The sequence below is a fragment of the Empidonax traillii genome, unplaced genomic scaffold (assembly GCF_003031625.1).
Source record: "Empidonax traillii isolate 1590-97213 ecotype Southwest subspecies unplaced genomic scaffold, ASM303162v1 scaffold644:size547830, whole genome shotgun sequence".
NCBI classification, from domain to species: domain Eukaryota; kingdom Metazoa; phylum Chordata; class Aves; order Passeriformes; family Tyrannidae; genus Empidonax; species Empidonax traillii.
This window is the reverse complement of record NW_020955837.1, coordinates 186,025-206,376: the sequence shown is the minus strand read 5'-3', so window position 1 is coordinate 206,376 and position 20,352 is coordinate 186,025. Positions and strand designations below refer to the sequence as shown.

At 44.6% G+C, this 20,352-nt stretch overlaps 1 protein-coding gene across 1 annotated transcript in view; it reads right to left on the bottom strand.

Moving 5' to 3' along the window:
- BCL2 (BCL2, apoptosis regulator) overlaps positions 1–19,828 on the bottom strand; it is a 98,438-nt gene extending 78,610 nt beyond the window's left edge. Inside the window, exon 1 of the mRNA XM_027899121.1 lies at positions 18,010–19,828. Within this exon, the coding sequence (XP_027754922.1) occupies positions 18,010–18,594 (585 nt within the window). The 5' untranslated portion in view covers positions 18,595–19,828. The remainder of the gene's footprint in view (positions 1–18,009) is intronic.
- Between the last annotated feature and the right edge of the window lie 524 nt (positions 19,829–20,352).

Below are 20,352 nucleotides of genomic sequence, written 5' to 3'. Positions count from 1 at the left end.
TATTCTCATTAATAAAAAGAGGCTTTCTGGGGCCACGTGGACAGTTCTGGAAACCAGTCAGTACAATGCACAGGCTCTCATTTCTGCTTCAGTGTCCCCACGCTCTGTTGTTTCACTGCTTTAGCTAAGGCTGGGAAAGTGCTGACAGGGATTTCAAAGGGGAAATTTCTGGTCTAAACACATTCATGAATTCAGGCCTTTGGTAGTTGTTTTGTTGCACAAGAAAAAGGAGGGAAAACATTAAATAAAAAACCCACTGCAAGCACTTTCCCAGGGCACAGGCACAATAACTCAAAGGGCTGAAACCTGACCGGTCCTGTGTCCTGCCACCCCACCCTCCAAATCTCTCACACCATCCCTCCACTCCTACGCACCCCCCCTGCCAGCCCAGCACCCAACTTGGAATAAGGATCATTCCTCAGGGATGTTGCTGGGTTACTGTGTAGAGCACAGTCTGAAGAGAAGTTGAGAACTACCACTGGTAAAACCAATTCCAACTGGGATTTTTCAGCCTGTTTTGGGAAGACAGTATATGTTAAGACCAAAAGAAAAAAATCCTCTTTCTTATCTTACTGCCTAAGAAAGCACCTTTGAATATTCAGAACAAACAAAATTTTCCCAAATGGGGGATAAAGGAGGACCCAAATAAAGATGATAACTACTGACATTCTACTTTAAGCCACATTTTTAGATCTGAACACAGAATTTAAATATACCATATATTTAAACCAGGCAGGAGAGAATTTCAACCTCTGTTACATGTGTTTTTCCTGTTTGGTTCAGTCATTTAAAAGAACAACTTTCCCCTTGAACTCTAATCATTTTTGAATGAATTATTAAAAAGCCTGACTTTACAAGCAGATTTCCTTTTATATACAACAGTGCACAAATAGAAGAGGAAACTGATTAAACAAGGAACATGACAGTATTCACTTGACAGCATACTTTGTAAAAACCAAATTGGGCATGTGTGGTGCATGTGTGCAGAACTGCGAGTGAGGAGGGGTGCTTTCTTTCTCCAGTTCTCCTCCTCATTTAGAATAAGTGTGTGCTGTTCCAGCACTTTTAACATATCCAGCTAATTATGATCTTTTTTTAAAGCTGGTAGTGGGTCTTGAAAGCGATAAAATATTTTAGCTTCCATTTATATTTATTTCTATAACTTTATTTTGAAGTAATGTAGCTTAAGTTGCATTCCTGAATGGCTTGCATTTCATCTTTTAAAAAAATCATAATAACTATGGAATATATAACTTATTCCTTCTTGTTGCAAACAGACTCTATACTATATCCATAATAAAAGCTATGGGATGCTGCCAGCTCACTTTTGAAAAGTCATGGCAATAAGAAGTCTAGGTTCTACAACTTCATGTCCTTTCTTATGACGGATAAAAGACTCCTTTGAAGTCAATTATGTGTTCAGTACCTTGAAGGGATTAAAAAGGAGTAAAATAGCTAAATATGACTATCTTTTTTGTGAAAGCAACCACATGTGCAACAGCAAGGGCATATCATGAATGGGAAGAGTTTTCCTGTATCTCCACATGCTAAAGCAAAGCTGCTCTCAGAGTGGGTGGGCAAATAGGACCAACCACAGTTTCACGTCCAGTCACGGCTTACGCTGAGGTTCCCACTGATGACTAAGGAGCCACAACCATCCACCCCACTGTACCTGTCATTGTGGCATTTCTCACCTGTGTTACCTTTGCAACAAAGGTGTTGCCTTCAAAGAACAATTTAACCCAAAATATAACAGGCAGAGTTCCCTTAGCTCTTTGCTTCCTCCACAACACATCTTTTTTTTTTTTTTTTTTTTTTTTTTCAGATCCCTTCTGTCCATTTCTGCAGAGGGTATGCACATCAAGTAACTTACGTGTTTTCCTGTAGTAGATACTATTAGCTTTCCACATGACTCTCATTAAAAAAATAAATTAAAAAAAAAAGATTAATGAGGAACATGAACATACCAGCCAGCTTAGTTTCAGAAAATTACAAATCCATGCAAGAACATGATGACAAGATCATTTTGAATGAAAATAACACCAGTATAATCCAAGCCTAGTAAATTATTCCTCTGAAATTATGTCCACAAAACACCAAGGCTGATTTCTTGGTTACTAATTGTACTGTGAATCTCGGTCTACATGGCTAGCCAGAATGACATCACTTACCTCTGTAGAACTTTCCTGCATTTCAGAGGAACAGCACAAGCCTACTCATCACCTAATGCCAGCTGAGGCTCACTGGGAGAAGCACCGTGATGCTGATGCCTCGCCCTGACCCTCAGCACTAGGGTGAGTTCTGCCCAACAGTGAGGAGGGGACCTGCTGCCAAGTGATACACCCGATACGGAGCAGCCAGATCACATACCCTGCTAGCAGCTAACAGCACGGACTAGACGGCACGAATCGTCTCCAGTGCGCAATCCTGCAACCTCGAGTGACACTGACGTCCAAGGACTGTTTGCCAAGATACTGACTGCTGCACTGGGCCCTGGGGTCATACATCAAATGTTCACATGCACTGACAGATGTTTATGTTGGTCATCCTGATTTAACTCCCATTACATCATTTACCAAGCTACTGATGTTATCATAAACGATTAAACAAGCCGGCAAAGGAGACTCGTATACAAATTTGATTCCCTCGTGGTATTGAGGGCATTATACTTCAGACTGCGTCTTGCTCTTAAATCAAATTGAACAACTGTACAGATTCTTTAATTCACTTGAATTCCCTGTGAAAAAAGAGCCCTTTTTTTTCTGAAGACTGATTTCATTCATCATTTGACAATCACAGGATGAATGAAAGGTATTAAAAGGTAATGGGGGGGTCAGACTTTGAATCACAAGTTATTGGTATAAAACTTGTAATTGGTAAAAAACAGTGTTGTATTTTAATTAAGGAGCTGTTCAGGCTGGGATTCATTTCAACTACCCTAATTCTTGAACGTCTTCTGCAATATTTAGTGCTTCCAGTCACTTCTGGTTTGTGTCTGGACTATTTTAACATACTGAAAATAACTTAAAGTTCTGAGGGAGCAAAATTAATAAGCAGAGGAAGTCCTCAATCTAGTTTATACTTAACATGCTTGCTGCCTGCCACTGAAATAGTGTCTTATTATCAAATACAAAGGGTTAAATTTAAAGTCCATGACCACCTCCCTGCTTGCTTGGTTGTCATTAAGTGTGGGAAGGGAATAGGAAACACTTCACACATCTTGTTTTCCGCTTCTAATGTATTTTTGAGTTTTCTAGTGCAGGCTTTGCTTGGATGTGTAATCACTGTGGAATGGCTACTATACCCTTGCTACACTGCATAATACTTTCCCTTCCTCCTTCTGTAGGATTCCTCATGAAAATAGGCACTTTGTGTTTTTGGCCCTAAGGACAGAACATAATGTACTGTCTCTAGGAAAAAATAAAAAAAAAAAATCCAAAAAGTCATTAAAACATTTTCCACTACTTAAAAAGAAAACAACAACCAACCCAACATATGAAGTACTACTGTACTTGTTTTACACACATGACCTCATAGATAGATGTGTGCATCCACACACACAAATGCATTCAATTTTCAATTTAGCTATTTATAGAGCTCTATAATTTTTCCTGGCTCGAGTTTTAGTAAGCCTTCCCTGATGGGGTACAGTTCACACGGTTTTGCAGCCCTTCATTTTGCCTCGAGTTCATATCCATGGAACACCCTTCCCCATCCCTGCCTCCTCCTAGAATCCCATTTAGTGTTTTGTCAATTAAATTGTCCTGCTGCTTTATTGAACTCATCACAAAAAACAATGGGTTTTTTCTTTCCTAAGGAGCTGTGTGTGTTCTTCTTGCAATCTCCTAGTGGCAAAACTCAGGGATGCAGTTGCTTCTATCTGCGACCACCCTTTTCTTGTTGATGTAACATTTGATGCACATCTAGGAGGTCTTGTCAGAGTGCCACTTACAGGTCTTCCATTAAGTCCCATTAAGTAGAAAAAAGGGAGGTCTGGGGAATGTTTGAGAGCCATGGAGCCTTTGTCCAAGCTGGCAGCAGTTCTAGAAGACGAGTGTCCATATGACGTTGTTTGCTTGCTCCACTTCCAGTGAGAGGAGCAAAAAGAATGAAGTGCTCAAAGACCTCAAGGCAGGGAAAACTTTTTCTCCCCGTGGAATCAGTCTAGTCTTCAGTCCCCTCATATTTCAGCAACCTGGCCTGTCCCAGGGTAAGGATGTCCCCAGCTGATCTAGGATAGCTGGGTCTGGTGGTACTTCCGTCTCTCCCCATCCTCCTTCCAGCTCACCAGTCTGGAAGGCAAGGCTGAACTGCTTTGCAGGCCCATTGTGTGAATGCCCACTGAGAGCTAAATGCCCATTTGTGTAACTAACTTCCAGCCTAGCTCTGCTTTCTTCTGGTAAGAAATCACTCTCCTCTGTGTCAAGGTGCAGTGCTGGAGCACACAGGCACACAAGAACAAGAGAGAAGAAACTAATTGTACCCTCTCTCCCCTCTCTAGAGTTCAGCTTACTTGGGTCAGGGGCATACAGCCTGCATAAAGGACAGAGAAGTAGAGCTCAGAAAGTAAAAAGTCATTAAAGCAAAAGCCCATGAGGCAGATAACAGCTTGCTGCCAGACTTCTTAAAATTTAAGTGTTGATTGTTCAGAATTTATGTCTAGATTTTTCTTAAGAATGCAATTTCCTGGCACATGGTACAAGTTGCTCTAGACCTGCATGTCAGCACAGCAGGCATCCTGTTGCAAAGGTTATTATGGAACTATTGAATGTTTTCATGCCAAATTTGTCCAAATTAAGCCAAGGGGAATGGAAATACTTTCCCTAGATAGGTGGTGGTTGCATTAGGTGGGTCTGTTTATAAGGAGAATAAAAGTTACAGCTAAATATAAAAGCAGATATATCATAATATTGTCTGAGAACTTGAATAACATGTCATTCAGCCTGTGTGCTGTGGAAAGAACACGAAGGTCAAGTCTAAAATAAGATCAGTGACTGTTTGACAATAGCAACATGTAGGAGGTAGAGCAGGAGAATTTTCCACATTTTTCAAATGGCATTTTTCTTTAAAAAAATATTCTTGCCTACCTTGCAACAAATCTTATGCAAAAACTTCGTGCAAAACATACTGCTGAATTTGGTATGTTTTTGATCAGCCTCCTGGCAAACCTGCATTAGTCATTTGTGCCAACTGTTTACTTTTTGCATTATGCTCACTTGGGAAAATGAAAGAAGGCTGTTCTGTTGCATTTTTGTTTTTCAAGAGTTTCACTTTCTGCTTCAGCCCTCTCATCCTGCTTCCCTGGAAGTCAGAGACTTAAGCAAGGCCATTGCTACCTCTTCAAGGTAAGCACTTCTGAGTCTGCAGGCACTGGGGAGTGCATGGAGTCCCTGGTCAGGTCAAAGATGGCAGGGGGAGGGGGAAACCCAGACAAACCACTCCTTGAAGTACTTAATAAAACTTAAAGTGTTCTTTTTTCATTTTGTTCATCCACCAAAACCTAGGATGAAGACATGACGCCAAGGACTTGCCATTTCCAGAAGTGTTACTGAGGCAGGGATTTCAGCAAATCTTGTAGGAGAAAGGGAACACGCAACCCCAGGCTTGACTGAGACATCCACTGTACTCTACTTTTACTTCAGTCAGTGATGTCAGAAGTACATTTCTCTTTTGTCCCCTACATTCACTTTTAAATATAGTTACAACCACTTCCCTGTAAAATGTGTTACAATAGGAGCCCTTGCAGATGCTCCAATTCCCCTCCCAACAGTTCCAGTAACAAAATCCTATGACTTTAAAGCAAAGAGGAAAGAGAGAAACTAGCCCTAGGCCAAGGCCTGGAGGCAGCTGCCCTTCTATTGCCTCTGGACTGTGGCACACAGTCCACATAGTTTATAAAGCTAATGTTAAAATATTCACTGCCAGCATGTTCCTCCATGGAAGGACTCAGGGTTCTTGGAAGGAATGGTCTGGGATAGAGAAGATGGAAGTGAGGGTACAGCATCCTCTTTCCAGCTCCCCCAACCTGTCCCTGCCCTCTGGAGACTGCACCAAACCTCACAGTGGATGTGGGCTGTAGGTTGCCCTTTGTTGAGTCCATCCCCACAGCCACCCTTTTGCTGCCAGGCATCCCCGTATTTCAAGTGGAAGGCCACATCAAAACAAGCCATGCGGTGCTTTCTTATCTCTCAAGCACAAAGATGCCCCTGTGGAGCAGCAGGGAAAGGGAGGGAGGAAAGAGGTCGGTAAGGTCCCTAGGCAGTGGAGGACCTGTCTCCTGAAGGACCTCCGATGAGGTTGCAGGAAAGGTGGAGCAAGGAACCTGTGCCTTGCAGCACTCCAGCCTTGCCATGGGCATCAGGAGAGCCCCCTGGCACAGCCTGGCCAGAGCCTGAGGTGGGGCAGGGGGCTGCAGGGACAGGTCCTGCTTTGGTCTGTGTTTCACAATCCCCTTCTGCTTGACCTCCAAACCCTGGGGCAGACATGGCCAAAATTAGCATCACACTGAGGGCTGGCATGCGACGGCTTTGACCCTAACAATCCCACCGGGAATGCAGTATTGTTCTGGCCCTATTAACAATAATTTGCATGTTGTCTAATGGCCCTAGGAGGAAAAAAATAAAAATAAAAAGGGTGGCAGGCCCTGAGGGAGGAGAAAAGGAAATGGGACTGCTGCCATTTTCTTCTGAGAACTGGCAAAATAAGAAGGTTCCTTCTTAAGGAGCCAGAGGTAAAACCATTCATTGCAAAATTATTTAATATCCAACTTAATCATCCAGCCTTCATTGCTTTAAGGCAGGTTTTTGAGAACCTAAGCCATTTAGCTATTCCAAAGAGCTCTTGTCAAACGAGCTTGATAGGGACCTTGATCACAGGAAACTGATTTTAGCAGGACTCTGGGTCTCTCCCAAGGCACTGGTGACAGTGACCTTTCAGGACAAGGAGTTGCTCTCAGCAGAAGGATCTGAACTAGGGAGACATGGGACATCTGCACACAGCATTTCCCTATCATATTTGGAGCCTTACTTATAAAGAGCAGTCAGTAACACTGAGTTGCCACAGTTTCAGTCATTATTTTTTTTGTTGAGAGGAGTTTCTTTAGGGATCAAAGTGTCCTCAAAACCAAACAAGCTGCCTGTCCATCCCTTCCAAAAGAACAGGTAGTTTATTCCAGCTGTCAGCAACTGCAAACCAAACAGTTCCTCTCCCACTGTCAGTTTTAGCTCCAGGCCAGTTATTAAAATTAAACAGTTGTGTTTGCAAGAATGATGTATTTCTGTCTGCAGGGAGGGAAGAGAAGGGAGAAGAGAGAAGGGGGGGAAAAAAGCTCAAGTTTTCTAAAACAAACCCTAGGCCAGTTTACAGAGCCTAACAGTGTGCCAGTGCTGCCATTAAACTCCCACAGAAGTCCCAGCCTACAGGATGTGCTACATGTCACAAGCATCCTTCTCACTGCGTTAGGGGAAAATAATTTTTTTTTTAAAGGCAGGAAAATTTCAATTGCTTGCAAAATAAATACTCTATTCCCCTGTGAAACAATCAACTACAATAGATATGAGAAAAGGTATAAAGGGATTCCATGGCAGGTTTCCCCACCACTTGTGCCACCCAGGCTGGAGAGCAGAGAGGGAAGCTCCCCCCGTCATGGTCCTAAAGCACGAGAGAGACTCACCAGCTCACCCCTGGGGTTCAGGCACAACTTTACTGGCTGGAACCGGACAGGACCAATTTCTGGAAAGCTCCTGGGGTCCTGGTGGGACACTACCATTCCTGGCCTACAATTCCACAGGCACAATCAGAAGGACATGTTTAGCTTCCTGCTTGGGGAGGTTGAGAAGCACTCTCATGGCAAAACCCAAGGCAACCTTGCTCCGGTTTTCCACCACTGCCCAGATGTGCCCACCACAACCAAGGTTTTGTTCAACAACACTTTATAGATCCCTTTCTGGATCTGTCCACATGCTCACTGCTGTGTGAGGCTAGACACCATTGGTTTAAGCACTCACATTGAAAAAAATAGCTATTGACTCCAACCGGGTAAGGCTTTCGTACATTCAGTCCAGAGTCAAATGCATGAATTTTCTACTGCAGGAATTTTTTGCAGACAGCCACAAGCTCCAGCAGAAGCCTGAACAGCCTCCAGGCCGGCTCATTTACTTTCAGCCTTGATTGCCACCTGACATTTCAAGACACCGGTTTATTTTCTCTCTTGCTGGGAGAAACCCTGCTGCAGTGCTCTGGCCCAAAAAGGAGCAAACCCTTTCCCCCCAGCCAAGCTTCACGGAAGCGCTGCTAATTATTGCAGATCTGGAAAATGGAGAAAGGAACAAGTCAAGCTGGAACCTGTAAATAACATGGGCATTAGGCCTCCTTCTCAGCTATATTCAGGACCTTTAGCATCCAGCAGCAGACTGGGGATTAGATATTTAGACAGCGTGATTTACTGTGATGTGCCAGACAACTACAGGAGAGGGGCTTTGGATATGTCTAGCATGAACAAAAATTTGCAGACACTTTGAGCACAACACAGAATTTGATTCTCTTATGAACAAGGCAGTAATTACTTCAGGTTTTTTTATGTCTTTTTTTTTTTTTTTTGCTTAAGCTGTGTGTACATTCTTGAGAATTTCAACAGGTTTTACTGATCTACAACACTGACCACCTTATTCTGCTAATGGAAATGCCAACTCATTTACTATTGTATTTGTCTTTGATTTATTTCTGATTCTTTTTTCTCTATAAAAAATAAGAGATGAGAAATAGGGCCCTCTAACACCTTTTATAATTCACAGTTTGAATATGTGAAGAATATTTTTAAGAAACAAGTACTTTCCTTTAGAGACAAAGCTGGCAATAGTTATTCCATCAATTTCAAGTTCACGATTAAGCCAAAAGGTTTGATTACCACTAATTTTTTTTTAAATGTTTTAAAATTGCTTTTTCTGCCTGCATCTGCATTAATGAAGCTTGTGAATGGAAAAAAAGGAATACAATTGTATGAAGATACTTCTTACAGGTGCATGTGATACACCTATACTGCTTCTTTCCTGAAGTGTCAGAGAGCCTTTACATATGGTGGGAACAGAAAAGACAAATTCCTTCTTGAAACACTCAGTGAACTGTGCTGATATATAAAGGAGAACACTAATACTGTCAGTTGCTATTTCTCACACTGCTCATTCTTTCCCTAAATAAAAACTAGAAATTAACACCTGAAACTGATCTCTTTAATCTGTTTCCATCACAAGCATTGCTAAACACATCCAAACAGTGGAGCTGAAAAGTTTAAGCCTAATTTCCATTTAAGTTTTATTTTTTCTTTCTTCTACCTCCTCTCTCCACTCAAATCTCACCCCAAGATAGTTTCACAATCTGACTCACTTTGCTCTTTCCCAGGCTAGCAAGCTCCAGCAATGACAAAATGTAATGCTACAGGTTTGAACTTTATTCTAAGCCCCAAATTACTGTGATGGACATTTTGTTCAATATTGTACCTTGTATCACTCCTTTTTTTTAAATTATAGAATATCAGCCCAACTCATGATAGCACAGAGGACAAGAATAAATTTCACAGACCTGGTATGCTGTGTAGCTAGCAAGAATACCTATTTCATAGCTGAGTTAACTGAAAAAGACAGATATTAATTCGCCCCACATCCTATCATGTACCCAGTATTACAGTCAAGAAGAGGAAGTTAAGTTTTTACTCTTAGTTGCTTTCTCGAACAACTGCATGACAGTCTCTTTCAATCACTATGTAGGAAAAATGAAGCCTTTTCTTTTTGATTGTACCTGGCCCACATATATAAATTACTCACTAAAGTACCCCAAAACCCACTGAGTTGCTTTTTCAATCAACAAAATGGAATCATTCTTTTTGTGCTCCCTAAATAAAAAAGAAAATTATGTATGCACTAAAGAATGCTGACTATTTTTCTCAACTAACTCAAAATCATAGAATCATAGAGTCATTTAGGTTGGAAAAGACCTTTAAGATCATTGAGTCCAACCATTAGCCCAGTACCTCTCCTTTTTACAGAGCTTTGATGACAAAATACAAGGAGGATGGGCTTGCAACTTTAAATGCGAAGTTAGACACTTGTGTGGCAATTCATAACAGATTTCCAGACAGCATAGGAGTAAATTCAGTGATGTGGGTACTCTTGGAACCACAGCAAGCGCATTTACAATTACCTTTACAAAACATATGCAGGATTGAGGAGTTTTCCCTAGATGGACGAGACTGGCAGCGCATGCATCCCAGTCTCCCCAGACACCAACCTGCACCAGGTGCTCTGGTGGAGAAGCAGTGGAACAGATCATTTTGAAATAGCATTACCTGGAGAAAGGTCTACCCTCAGCATTTGGTGATCTAATTTCAGCAGTTGATGCTAAATTTAGCCCAAGGTGTATGACTACCATTTCAAACAATCGGATTCAAACATAAGCATAGATGTTTTCCTTACCCTTATGAACACCTAAACCTTTCCTGAATGCACCTGAGTACTTCCACTCACAGCTCTCCCAAGAAAACAACTCCCAAAGGTTAATCTGTGTTGCAGAAAAGGCTGTTTTTCTCTATTAGCTGAAAATCTGTGGCTTTTTCATTTGATCTTATTTTTCTTGCTGCATATACAAAGTAAATATAACTACAATTATCCAATTAAATGCCTCTTCCTGTTTCTATTGAAGTCAATGGCAACACTTTCTAATACCAAATTTCTTACTCATTAACTGTAAAATCCAGAAGCCCACAAGGAACTTAGCAAGGTGGAATTTAGTAAAGTATATTAATATACAATAATTATGACAGTAAACTAGCATTAAGATAAAAAACCAGAAAATAAATTCCAGGCTTTTAAATGCATTTGGAAAAGTTATCTGGTTTTATAGTCTTTTGGGAGACACACACACAAAAAAAAAAAAAAGCCGAAAAAATTTTAAAAAATAAAAAAGCCATCGGATTGTTAATGAGACTGAAAGCCAGAGCAAAATAAAAACCCCTCAAATCTGTCATCAGCATTCATGTTTGCCAAGAAGGCCTGGATGTTACCCTGCTGGGGAAGAGAAGATTTATGGCACCGCACACCTTCATCCATCCTATTATTACATATGAAATGGAAAATAAAACAGGCTGGTACTGCCCTTAGAAATAATCAGTATTTTGCTGCCACTGCGTAACAAATGTTGCTATTATTGTTACTAAATCAGCAGGAGAGCAGCCACGAGGTGCTCATAAATAAATTATTTTTAAAAAACCAACAAACCAAACAGGGCTGGGCTCCACCCTCCCAAGGGTGTGAAGGAAAATAAAACAGGGATGGAGGGGGGAAGGGCCAGACCTGGCACGCATGGTGCCCCATGGCTGTGTGGCAGCACCCAGAATCCTGGCTGGCACCCAGTGCCCAGCACCAGCAGCAGTGATGGAAAGGGGCAGTCAGAAAGCTGGGGACTACCACCCCACCACGAAGCAGAAAGAGAAAACAAGCAAAGAACCAGCATCACTCACCATAACTCTGATCTCCAAAAGGGATGGAAATGCAATAGCCGAAAAGTAAAAGTTCCCTTTGCTACAGGAGAGTCATTATTCAACCAGACCTTTTGCACTGTTTTTTAGTTACGGCTCCTCAAGTGCCCAGGCTGCTGACACAGTTTGGGGCTACGCAGACCCCAGGCCACTGCCTTTCCAGGGGCAGGACCACAGTGCTAAAAGGCTTTAGGCTAGATCAGAGTCAGCTGCAGAGCAAGACGGGAGATAAGAACACAGCATGATTGTTTGCAGCTGGCACTGGCAATGCAGAGAACCACCACTTCAGCCATTCTTGCCTCAAGCCCCCAGCCCAGCATCCTTCGGTGGCAACAGCTGAAGAGCAAAGGCTGGCTTTCCATGCTCCAAGCACAAACCATCACACAAGATCAAAACCACAGCAGAAGTTTCCCAGTGACACCTGAGAGCTGCTCCTGTTTCTACATATACTTCCCACCACCATCCCAGGTCCAACCCACTGAAAGATGACCCTCTCATCAATGACACCTGTATCGAGCACAAGGGCTTAATGTTTGCTGGCAATGCAGTACAAAGTTCCCGTGCTGCCTTAGGAAGCCCAGGCCCTGGGATCTGGCCGCTGGGAAAATGCTTCTGCTCCACATGCAATTTCACACATCATTGCATAGGTCTTGTGATTCTCCTACTAGAGCCATGCTTTGCCATCGGAGAAACGCTTGTGCCTCGGCAGAAAAATTCAGCTGGATTTTCTTCATGGATTACCGACTCTGAATTTCAAGCTACATACTCAAAAAACTAAGCTCCTTACTGTCCAGCAGAGCTAACACAGCAGCTTGAGAGAGGCCTGTGTTAGTGCAGGCACAGAACAAATTTCTTTCTCAATACTGAAAGTAAAGTAAAACTTTTTAATAGGATTGCTGTTTGAACTTTACAGTTCTTTGCAAGATCAAGGCAAATGACATCATCTCCACAAGTGAGACCCCTGGTTCTGAAATTTTAAAGGTCACAGTCAATATATTTTTTTTTTATTTTTTTAGAAAAAATGGCCAGACTTCTGAGAAAATGCACAGCCTAATGGTGTTGCAATTTACAGAGAAAGCTATTATAAATGAAAAGGACTGGCGAACCGCAATCATTTTCTCTTTCTGCCCTACCTCTTCTCCTCTTTGCTTCTGTACAGATCCCCCACAGAATGAATTTCTTGCTCTTCAGCAACAGCAAAAAGAAAAATATTTTGATAATATTTTAAGAATTCGATTATAAACCCACAAAGCCACAAAAACTGGCAAAGGACCTAGAAGGTGCAACACTTGAAACTGCCAATTCATTTATTTAACTGAGTGGATTTCACATAGTTTCCTTTTACCAGTCAAACAGTGACTTGGGGTTAGCCCCACTGGGGATTGAGTAGTTAGTTACAAGGCTGAATGTTGCTGGTAAAGAAAGTGCCTCTGCTCCAGCACACGGCATCCCACTCCAAGCAAGGTGAAGTCCCATGTTGAATGAGCAAGAGGCTTTTGCTTCGGACTTGCACGAGAAGCAATGTTCTGTGCAGGTGGGTGCCTGGCAGAGCTGTTGGGAAAGCAGCTCCAGATCCTGAAAGGGATGGGATTTCAGTCAGTGCCCCACACATGAGCTCGGGAAGGGTCCTGTGTCACATTGCTATCCACTACCCCTAACTCTGTCCCAGAGGCAGACGTATCTGCCATCCATCACCTTCATGAGAGGGCCATGGACCACTGCAGGGTACAGAGACCCTCCAAGCTTCCTTTCCAAGGCATGCCACCAAGCAAAAAAAGTTAGTAACTCACTAGGCATGAAGAAAAACAAAAAAAAAAGAGGAAGCTCAGTGATGAGGACAGTCAACTCAGGAGAAGGGAAACCTGGGGTCTACTTGCTGGTCCAAGAAACATTCATTCATCTGGCTGTAAACAGCCATCTGAGAAAACACATTGGACTGCTGGAATTAGACAACCCAGTTCTTCTTCCTCCTCCACCAAATGAAATCTCACCCCTGAGAAGAGGAGGAGCCCTGTTGCCAAAGGGGACGACGCCTCAGCACAATTAGCAGTCATCCGGTAGGTGAAACCTCCTGAGATAGTGGAGACGCAGATGTACAACCCCCTGCCAGGCTGGAGAAAGTCTTGTTGGCAAAGCTCGGGGGCAGCCTTAACTAAGGAGCCACCAGGAAAAGTGGGAGCTTCTCCTCAAATATGTTTGCATGCAAGGATGGCACCGGAGTGAGAGCAGGTGGGCCAGAGGATGCCTGCCAGCTTTGGGACATAGAGGTTCTAGGGAACAGTTTCTCCCACAGCATGCTAAGTGGCTCCCCTCTTCTGACTAGCTTGGGTGAGAAACAGTGAGAAGTCAGGGACTTCTCTCACTGTTCTGGCTAGGCAGGCACCTGGACGATGCCAGCGCTAATGTTCCACCCAGTGTCCAATTCAGGCACCTAAATCCTTTCCTGTATTCTGGCCTTAACTCTCAAACAGAACAAAGAATTGCAACAAAAGAAGAGAATCAGATGAAAACACATGACCCTTGCATTCCTGGTTCAAATGTAAACATTGTCATTTAAAATGATGTGTTCCCAGCTGAATTTTCAACACAACACTGCTTCTCTCACCTGGGCTTCTTTATTCTTTACATCAAAAATTTACTTGTCTATGTAAATGTGACGGTGCCTGTGTCTCCTTCTGTAGTTCTCACAATTGGTTTTTCTTGAACAGCTTGGGGAGGAAGCCATATGTTGGACTAGAAGTGCCCAGAGCTAAGCATGGGTCCCACGTCTGTTAGGCTGTATGCCCAAAGAGAGAACCCATCACTGCAAGACAAACACAGTTAATTCCCCCACACTGACTGCATCATTTCAATGTTCCCCATGTCAATGTCAAAAGCTGCCAAGTGCGACAGCCACTCCTTCTGCCACTCTGAAAATTAAAATGAAGCCATTAAGTTCTTAATCAGAAAGCATACATCATACCAAGTACCACGAAATTGCAGAGATGAGCTCGTTCTCCTCTTATTTCTTTAGTAATACAATTAAGATGTTATCAGGCCAAAGTACAATATTGCGGTATCCTGGCCTAAGTGAAAATCTTTGAAAGCGGTATTTATTTGCCACCAGAACCACAAGCTAATAATACAGATTCCGTGCAGTCCCCATCTGTTGCTTTTTCTAAGTTTTGAACAAACCCACGATGCCATGTATTGTAAGGGTATTAACAATCCCCAGACACCATTATTAGCGATGTCTAATGCCTAAAATTTATGCTCCACCAGCTCTATCCCCCTTCCAACCTGCCTTTTGATACGCTTCTTTCCTTCTTTGTTTCTCTTGCAACCTAAAGAATTCACATCCTGAAAACACACTGCCAACTCATAGAACCGATTCAAACCTAACAGATAAATAAGAAAAACATGTCAACCAAACGTCAGACCTAAGTGTAAGACACAGGCCCATACAACAGACACAAGGTACATGCTGTCCAAGTTACTCGCTGTGTAACATACATCTGTGACTGTGATGCTCTCTTCTCTAATAAGTATATGCACCCTCTAATAAACTTAGCACTCGACAGCACACCAGGGAGCCACAACATAAAGGGGAAGAAGGCTACAGCTGCTGGAGCTCTTGCTTGTTGCAGCAACCTGTGTGACAGGGAGATCTTACAGGCAGCCGTGCTGAAGTCCTACCAAGCATCACCACCTACAAGGCTACTTCAGAAGAGCCATCTATGAGGTTTTAATAAGGTTCTTACATGGGGTATGTTGCAAGAGGCAAGTTAAAGACTGAGTGCATATATTAAAGCATCCTCTTAAGCTGACAGATCCTGAAAGCTAAGAAAGAAAAAAAGAAAAATCCAGTGCCTACTCTGTCCTTGATTTCTGCGTGAAGAGATGATATCAAAAGCTGTGTTAGCAACTTCAGGTTAGTCTTTTGCTCTTTGTAATCAGCTAGAAGATTTTGCCTGTGTTTAATATAATCCCATGACTCAAAGGTAACAACCATGTACCAGACAGACATATAAAAGCCACCTTCAAGTAGTATTTTGCACATCTTCTCCCATGTGTACATTACAAATAGCACACGGCAGTAAATGGCATCACATGCATCCAAATTCTGGAGCTTTTGTTGATAACAAACCTGAATAAAGAACTAAATGGCTATTGATAAGAAGTGTCCTTTCCTTTTAAAGGCAGTCATTGTTTACAGTCCCAAGTTTCTTGTACTTCTAACTGTCAAGAAACAGCTCCAGCACTCATCTCCTCTGGCCAATCACGCCTGGTAACACCTGTACTTTCACATTCTCGGTTTTATTCATTATTTACGTTTCTCTTTACACAATACACCCACAGGACAATACATCTCCAGCATGCTTACGATTTGATCCAAAGCTCACTGGAGTCAACAGAATGACTTCACTGGCTCTGGAGCGAACTGAGGGCCCCAGCTCCGCAAACCGGCTTCCAGCCTGAGGAGGGACTTACGCACAAGTTAGGCATCCCAGCCCAGAAGTGCAATCACAAAATCCCTAACCCTTTAGCTGCTTGCCTTTTAACCAGACAGGGTCTCCAAAAGCCTGAACCGTTTGCAGATTTTTTCTTCCCACAGTTATCTGTTTTGTGAAAAAAGCCCCACACTACACCAACAAACCCCCACTAGTGATCCATGAAACAGGGGATCAGGGGATAGACCTCCTTATCCCAACTGTGGTCCCAACCATTAAGCGCTGGAATAATTTTATGTGTATGTGTGTACATACATATGGGTGTGTCAGTATATGTGTGTGTATTTGTATATACATATATATGTATATAAATGCACAGACACACACACATGCACGCACACACGTTTTTTGCTCCCTCTTCTGGCCCCACGAATCTTGGATTTCTTTCTTCTTGGTGGAAGCAGAGGAGAGCAGGAGAACAATCCTGCCTCCAGTGTGGCTTGAGATCAGCAGCACTCCTCTGGAAGGTGCGCAGTGTGGATTCCTGCTGAGAAGAGGACCCCAAAGATTTGCTCCCTCCATTATGGAGGAAGATGAGGACATCTTCCTCCTGTCATCAGCAGGTAGATGTCCTCTGGATCCCTGAACATGGATCACCTTTAGTCAGATGGATTCAACAGCGGGAAGGCAGCATCTTCATTTTTTAACAGAGATGGTTAATGCAGGCAACACATTATTTAGCGTAACACTGATTTAGCAAGAGACCCAGGGCTAAAAGTTTCATGTGACAATGCTTCACAAACACCAGACTTGCAGAACATGTTAACTGGGAAACATATACTGTATTTTATCTTCTTTTACATACATCTTTTAAAGGTGTGCTGTGCCACTGAGTCAGCTCTCTGTATTTCACATGGCACTGGACCTGAAATTGCTGGTGTCCTACCTAGCTGACCTCCATTTCTAGGTGTCTACACCAGCTCTCAGCCCAGACACAAGGTTTCTTCTTCAGTATAACTTTTGCCATTTCTTCCTCCAATGCATTAATATCATAAGCTCTACACATATAACAGGTTTGGTTTGCGGGAGAGTGGCTGGGACCACGTTTTGTTCCAGTATATCAATTAACATAGGAAAGAAGGAAAGAAATACCCCTTCAATTTCAATGCAGTTCCTAATTTTGGAAAGAGAGGGAGTTAGAAAAAGAAAAGGCTTTTGGCTGACTATCAGTATAAAAGCTGTTCATTTTCCACAAGTGGAAATCTTTCCTTTCTAGATGACGCTGAAGCCCATCCCAGACACAGGTGATCTCAACACCAGAAACACAGTCACCCATCAGATCACAACAAATACTCATTTTCCAGAACAATCCCACAGGCACGGCTCCCAGCACCTTTGTTTCATCTCAAGACAAAGAGTTTTCACATTAGACATATCCTACACCATAGAATACCACTCCAGTTGCCACCACAGCTGTGGACACTGTCACTGATGGCCACCTGCTCACCAGTAACACCAGGATCCTGTATTTGTTGCATGCCAGTCTGACACATCACCCCTAACATGCCTACATGCACACACACACATAGGTGACCCCTGCTGCCCTGCAATTGGGACCTACCACGATGGGCCTCTCCCTGGCAGCTGGATGGGCATCTCTGCTGCCCCCTCCCACCCCGCTGCAGGACTCTGCCTGGGCCAGGAACCTGCCTTGGTTTTGCCCATAGGCAAGGCTGGACAGGTCCGTGGCTGAAGGAAGCGTGACACTGAAAGGACAGGAAAGCAGAGACTGCTATGAAGACAGTGCCTCACTCATCCTTTTCGCTCCTGAACTGTAGCTGTTCCCCCACCTCAAAACACTCCACTGTACCCTGCAACAAGATGAAACTCAACAACTGGCAAAAGGCCCACGCACACACCAGTGCAGACACCCTCTAGGCAAACCCTTTGCTCCCCACAGCGTGAGCACAACCTCTCAGGCACTGCCCAAATGCAGGTCCCACCAGCCATGGGCCAGAGCCTGGAGGGGAAGGGAGCAATTGGGGAACGTACCCAGCCTCCGTTGTCCTGGATCCAGTTGTGCAGGTGCCGGTTCAGGTACTCAGTCATCCAGGCAGCAATGTTGTCTACAAGGGGAGACATCTCCCGGTTGACGCTCTCCACACACATCACACCGCCGAACTCGAAGAAGGCCACAATTCTGCCCCAGTTAACCCCATCTCGGAAGAGCTCCTCCACCACCGCCACGAAGCGGCTCCTGGCCGTGAAGGGCGTCAGGTGCAGCTGGCCAGACATTTGGGCAAAGTCCCTCTGGTAGCGGCGGGAAAACTCGTCCCCTGCCTGGCGCAGGACGAGGTGGACAACCTGGGGTGCGGGGCGCAGCCCCTCGGCCAGGGGTGCGTGGCTAGCAGCAGCCGAGCCAGGGGGCTCGGGGTGCGGAGAGACCAGCCCAGTGTGATCAGAGGAAGTCCCAGCAGCAGCAGCAACCGCAGCAGCAGCAGGAGGAGAGAGACCTGGAGGCAAGGGTGCCGGGTCCTCACCGGCAGCCCAGTCGTATCCCCTCTGCGAGAGTTTATAGTGGATGTACTTCAGCACTATCTCCCGGTTATCGTAGCCTCTTCTCCCCGGATGAGCCATAATTCCCGAGAGGAAGCAGCAAGAGGAAGGGAGAGAGGAAGAAGAGGAGCAGGATGAACCCAAAAAAGTAAAGCAGCCAATAATAATAAAATTAATAACACCAAAAATTATAATCCAGTTACTGTATTGGATACGGTTTCATTCACGCTGTTGTGGGGGAGTTCTTGGGGTCTTGGAGGTACTTTTGTCTTCTCAGAGTTTCCTCCTCGGTTTGAGATGCACGTCATAAATAGGGATTTAAATGTTGTAAAGACTTTACTTCCAGGTGCACATTTATTACTTATTATAAATTTACTTTAGGACCATTTCCTCCTCGGTGTTGAAATACATCTTAAAAGATATTATACCAACTCAAAATCAGGTGCATTTTCCCCTAGGTGCTGGACTACCATGGACATGAAGGAGCGGACGAACACACACTGTAAAAACTGCAATTCAACACAATTTGCTAAGCAGCCTTGGATGGACGTTAATCCAACACACTTTATGCTAGAAACCTCAACACTAGGTTCTGGGGTTTTTTGTTAAGTTACACAAACTAAATTTCCTCTGTAAAGTACTTACTTGGACTATAAATATGTTCCTCTGTCAAGTTTCCTCTAAAAGAAAAATAGCAACAATAAAATCCAAACATCACAAGTCTTCAGAAAGGTTAAGTTCTGGCCGCTTTGATGCTTCAAGTCACCAAGGGGATGGGAAAGGGACAAAAAAAAATATTTCTATGATTTCAAATGTTTTTTCCCAGACTCCTGTTTAACAGACATCTCCAAAAATGTGTCAAAGCTCAGAAAATAACGCCTTGCAGCCCGGGGAGGCGAACAACCCCAAAGAGACGGAAAATCCTGGAGACCAGATGAACCACATTTGAATCCAAGCTCTCGCAGAAGTGCTCTGTTTTTCCCTCCAGTGCAACGTACAGACATATGCATTTACGTAGTTTCATTCAGACACCGATCGCAGGAGCCCGGTGCTTCCACACACACGCACGCACACACCAAAAAAAAAATTTAAAAAAAAATACTGTATGTATTTAGGAAATTAATTCTTTTGCACAAGAGAGCGCGAAAAAAAATAATTAATTAAAAAATGAAAATAAAAATAAAGAAGGAAAATTGCTTTTGACTGCTGCCATTTCCCGAGCAGCTTTGTATCGGCGGAGGAAGAGCCCCTGGCGCTGCCGAGGTGGGGCGCGGACGGGCGTGTGTGCGGTGTGATTGGTGCCGATGGGGACCGCGGCCGCGGCGCCGCTGCCCGCCCGCCCGCCCGCCCGCGCAGCCCCGCGCACCCCGCCGGCTCCGGGCGGCTCCTCCGGGCGCTCCGCGCTGCTGCTGCCGGCGGCGGCGGCTCCGGGCGGCGGCGGCGGCTCCGAGCGGCGGCGGGCGCGGGCGGGGAGCTCTCCCGGCGGCGGCAGCGGCGGCGGCGGCGGCGGGGGGAGCGGAGCGGAGCGGCGGGGGCGGGGAGAGGCGGGGAGGAGCGGAGCCCGAGGGGGAGGCTCCGGCTCCGGCCCCGCGCGGCGCAGCCGGGCGCGGTGGTTTCCTAGAGCTCCGCCTCACGCTTCATTCAAGAAAAGGGGGAAATGGGGAGGGAGCGGGGGGGACGCTCAAAAAGAAACAGGCGGCGGGGGAGGCGAGCAGCCCCCCGCGGCCCGGGCCCGCCCTCCATCGCGGCGCGGGCCTGGGGCCGGCGGCGGGGCGGCGGGGGCGCGGAGCGGAGTTGTGCGGAGCGGAGCGGGGCGGAGAGGCGGCCCTGGGGCCGCGG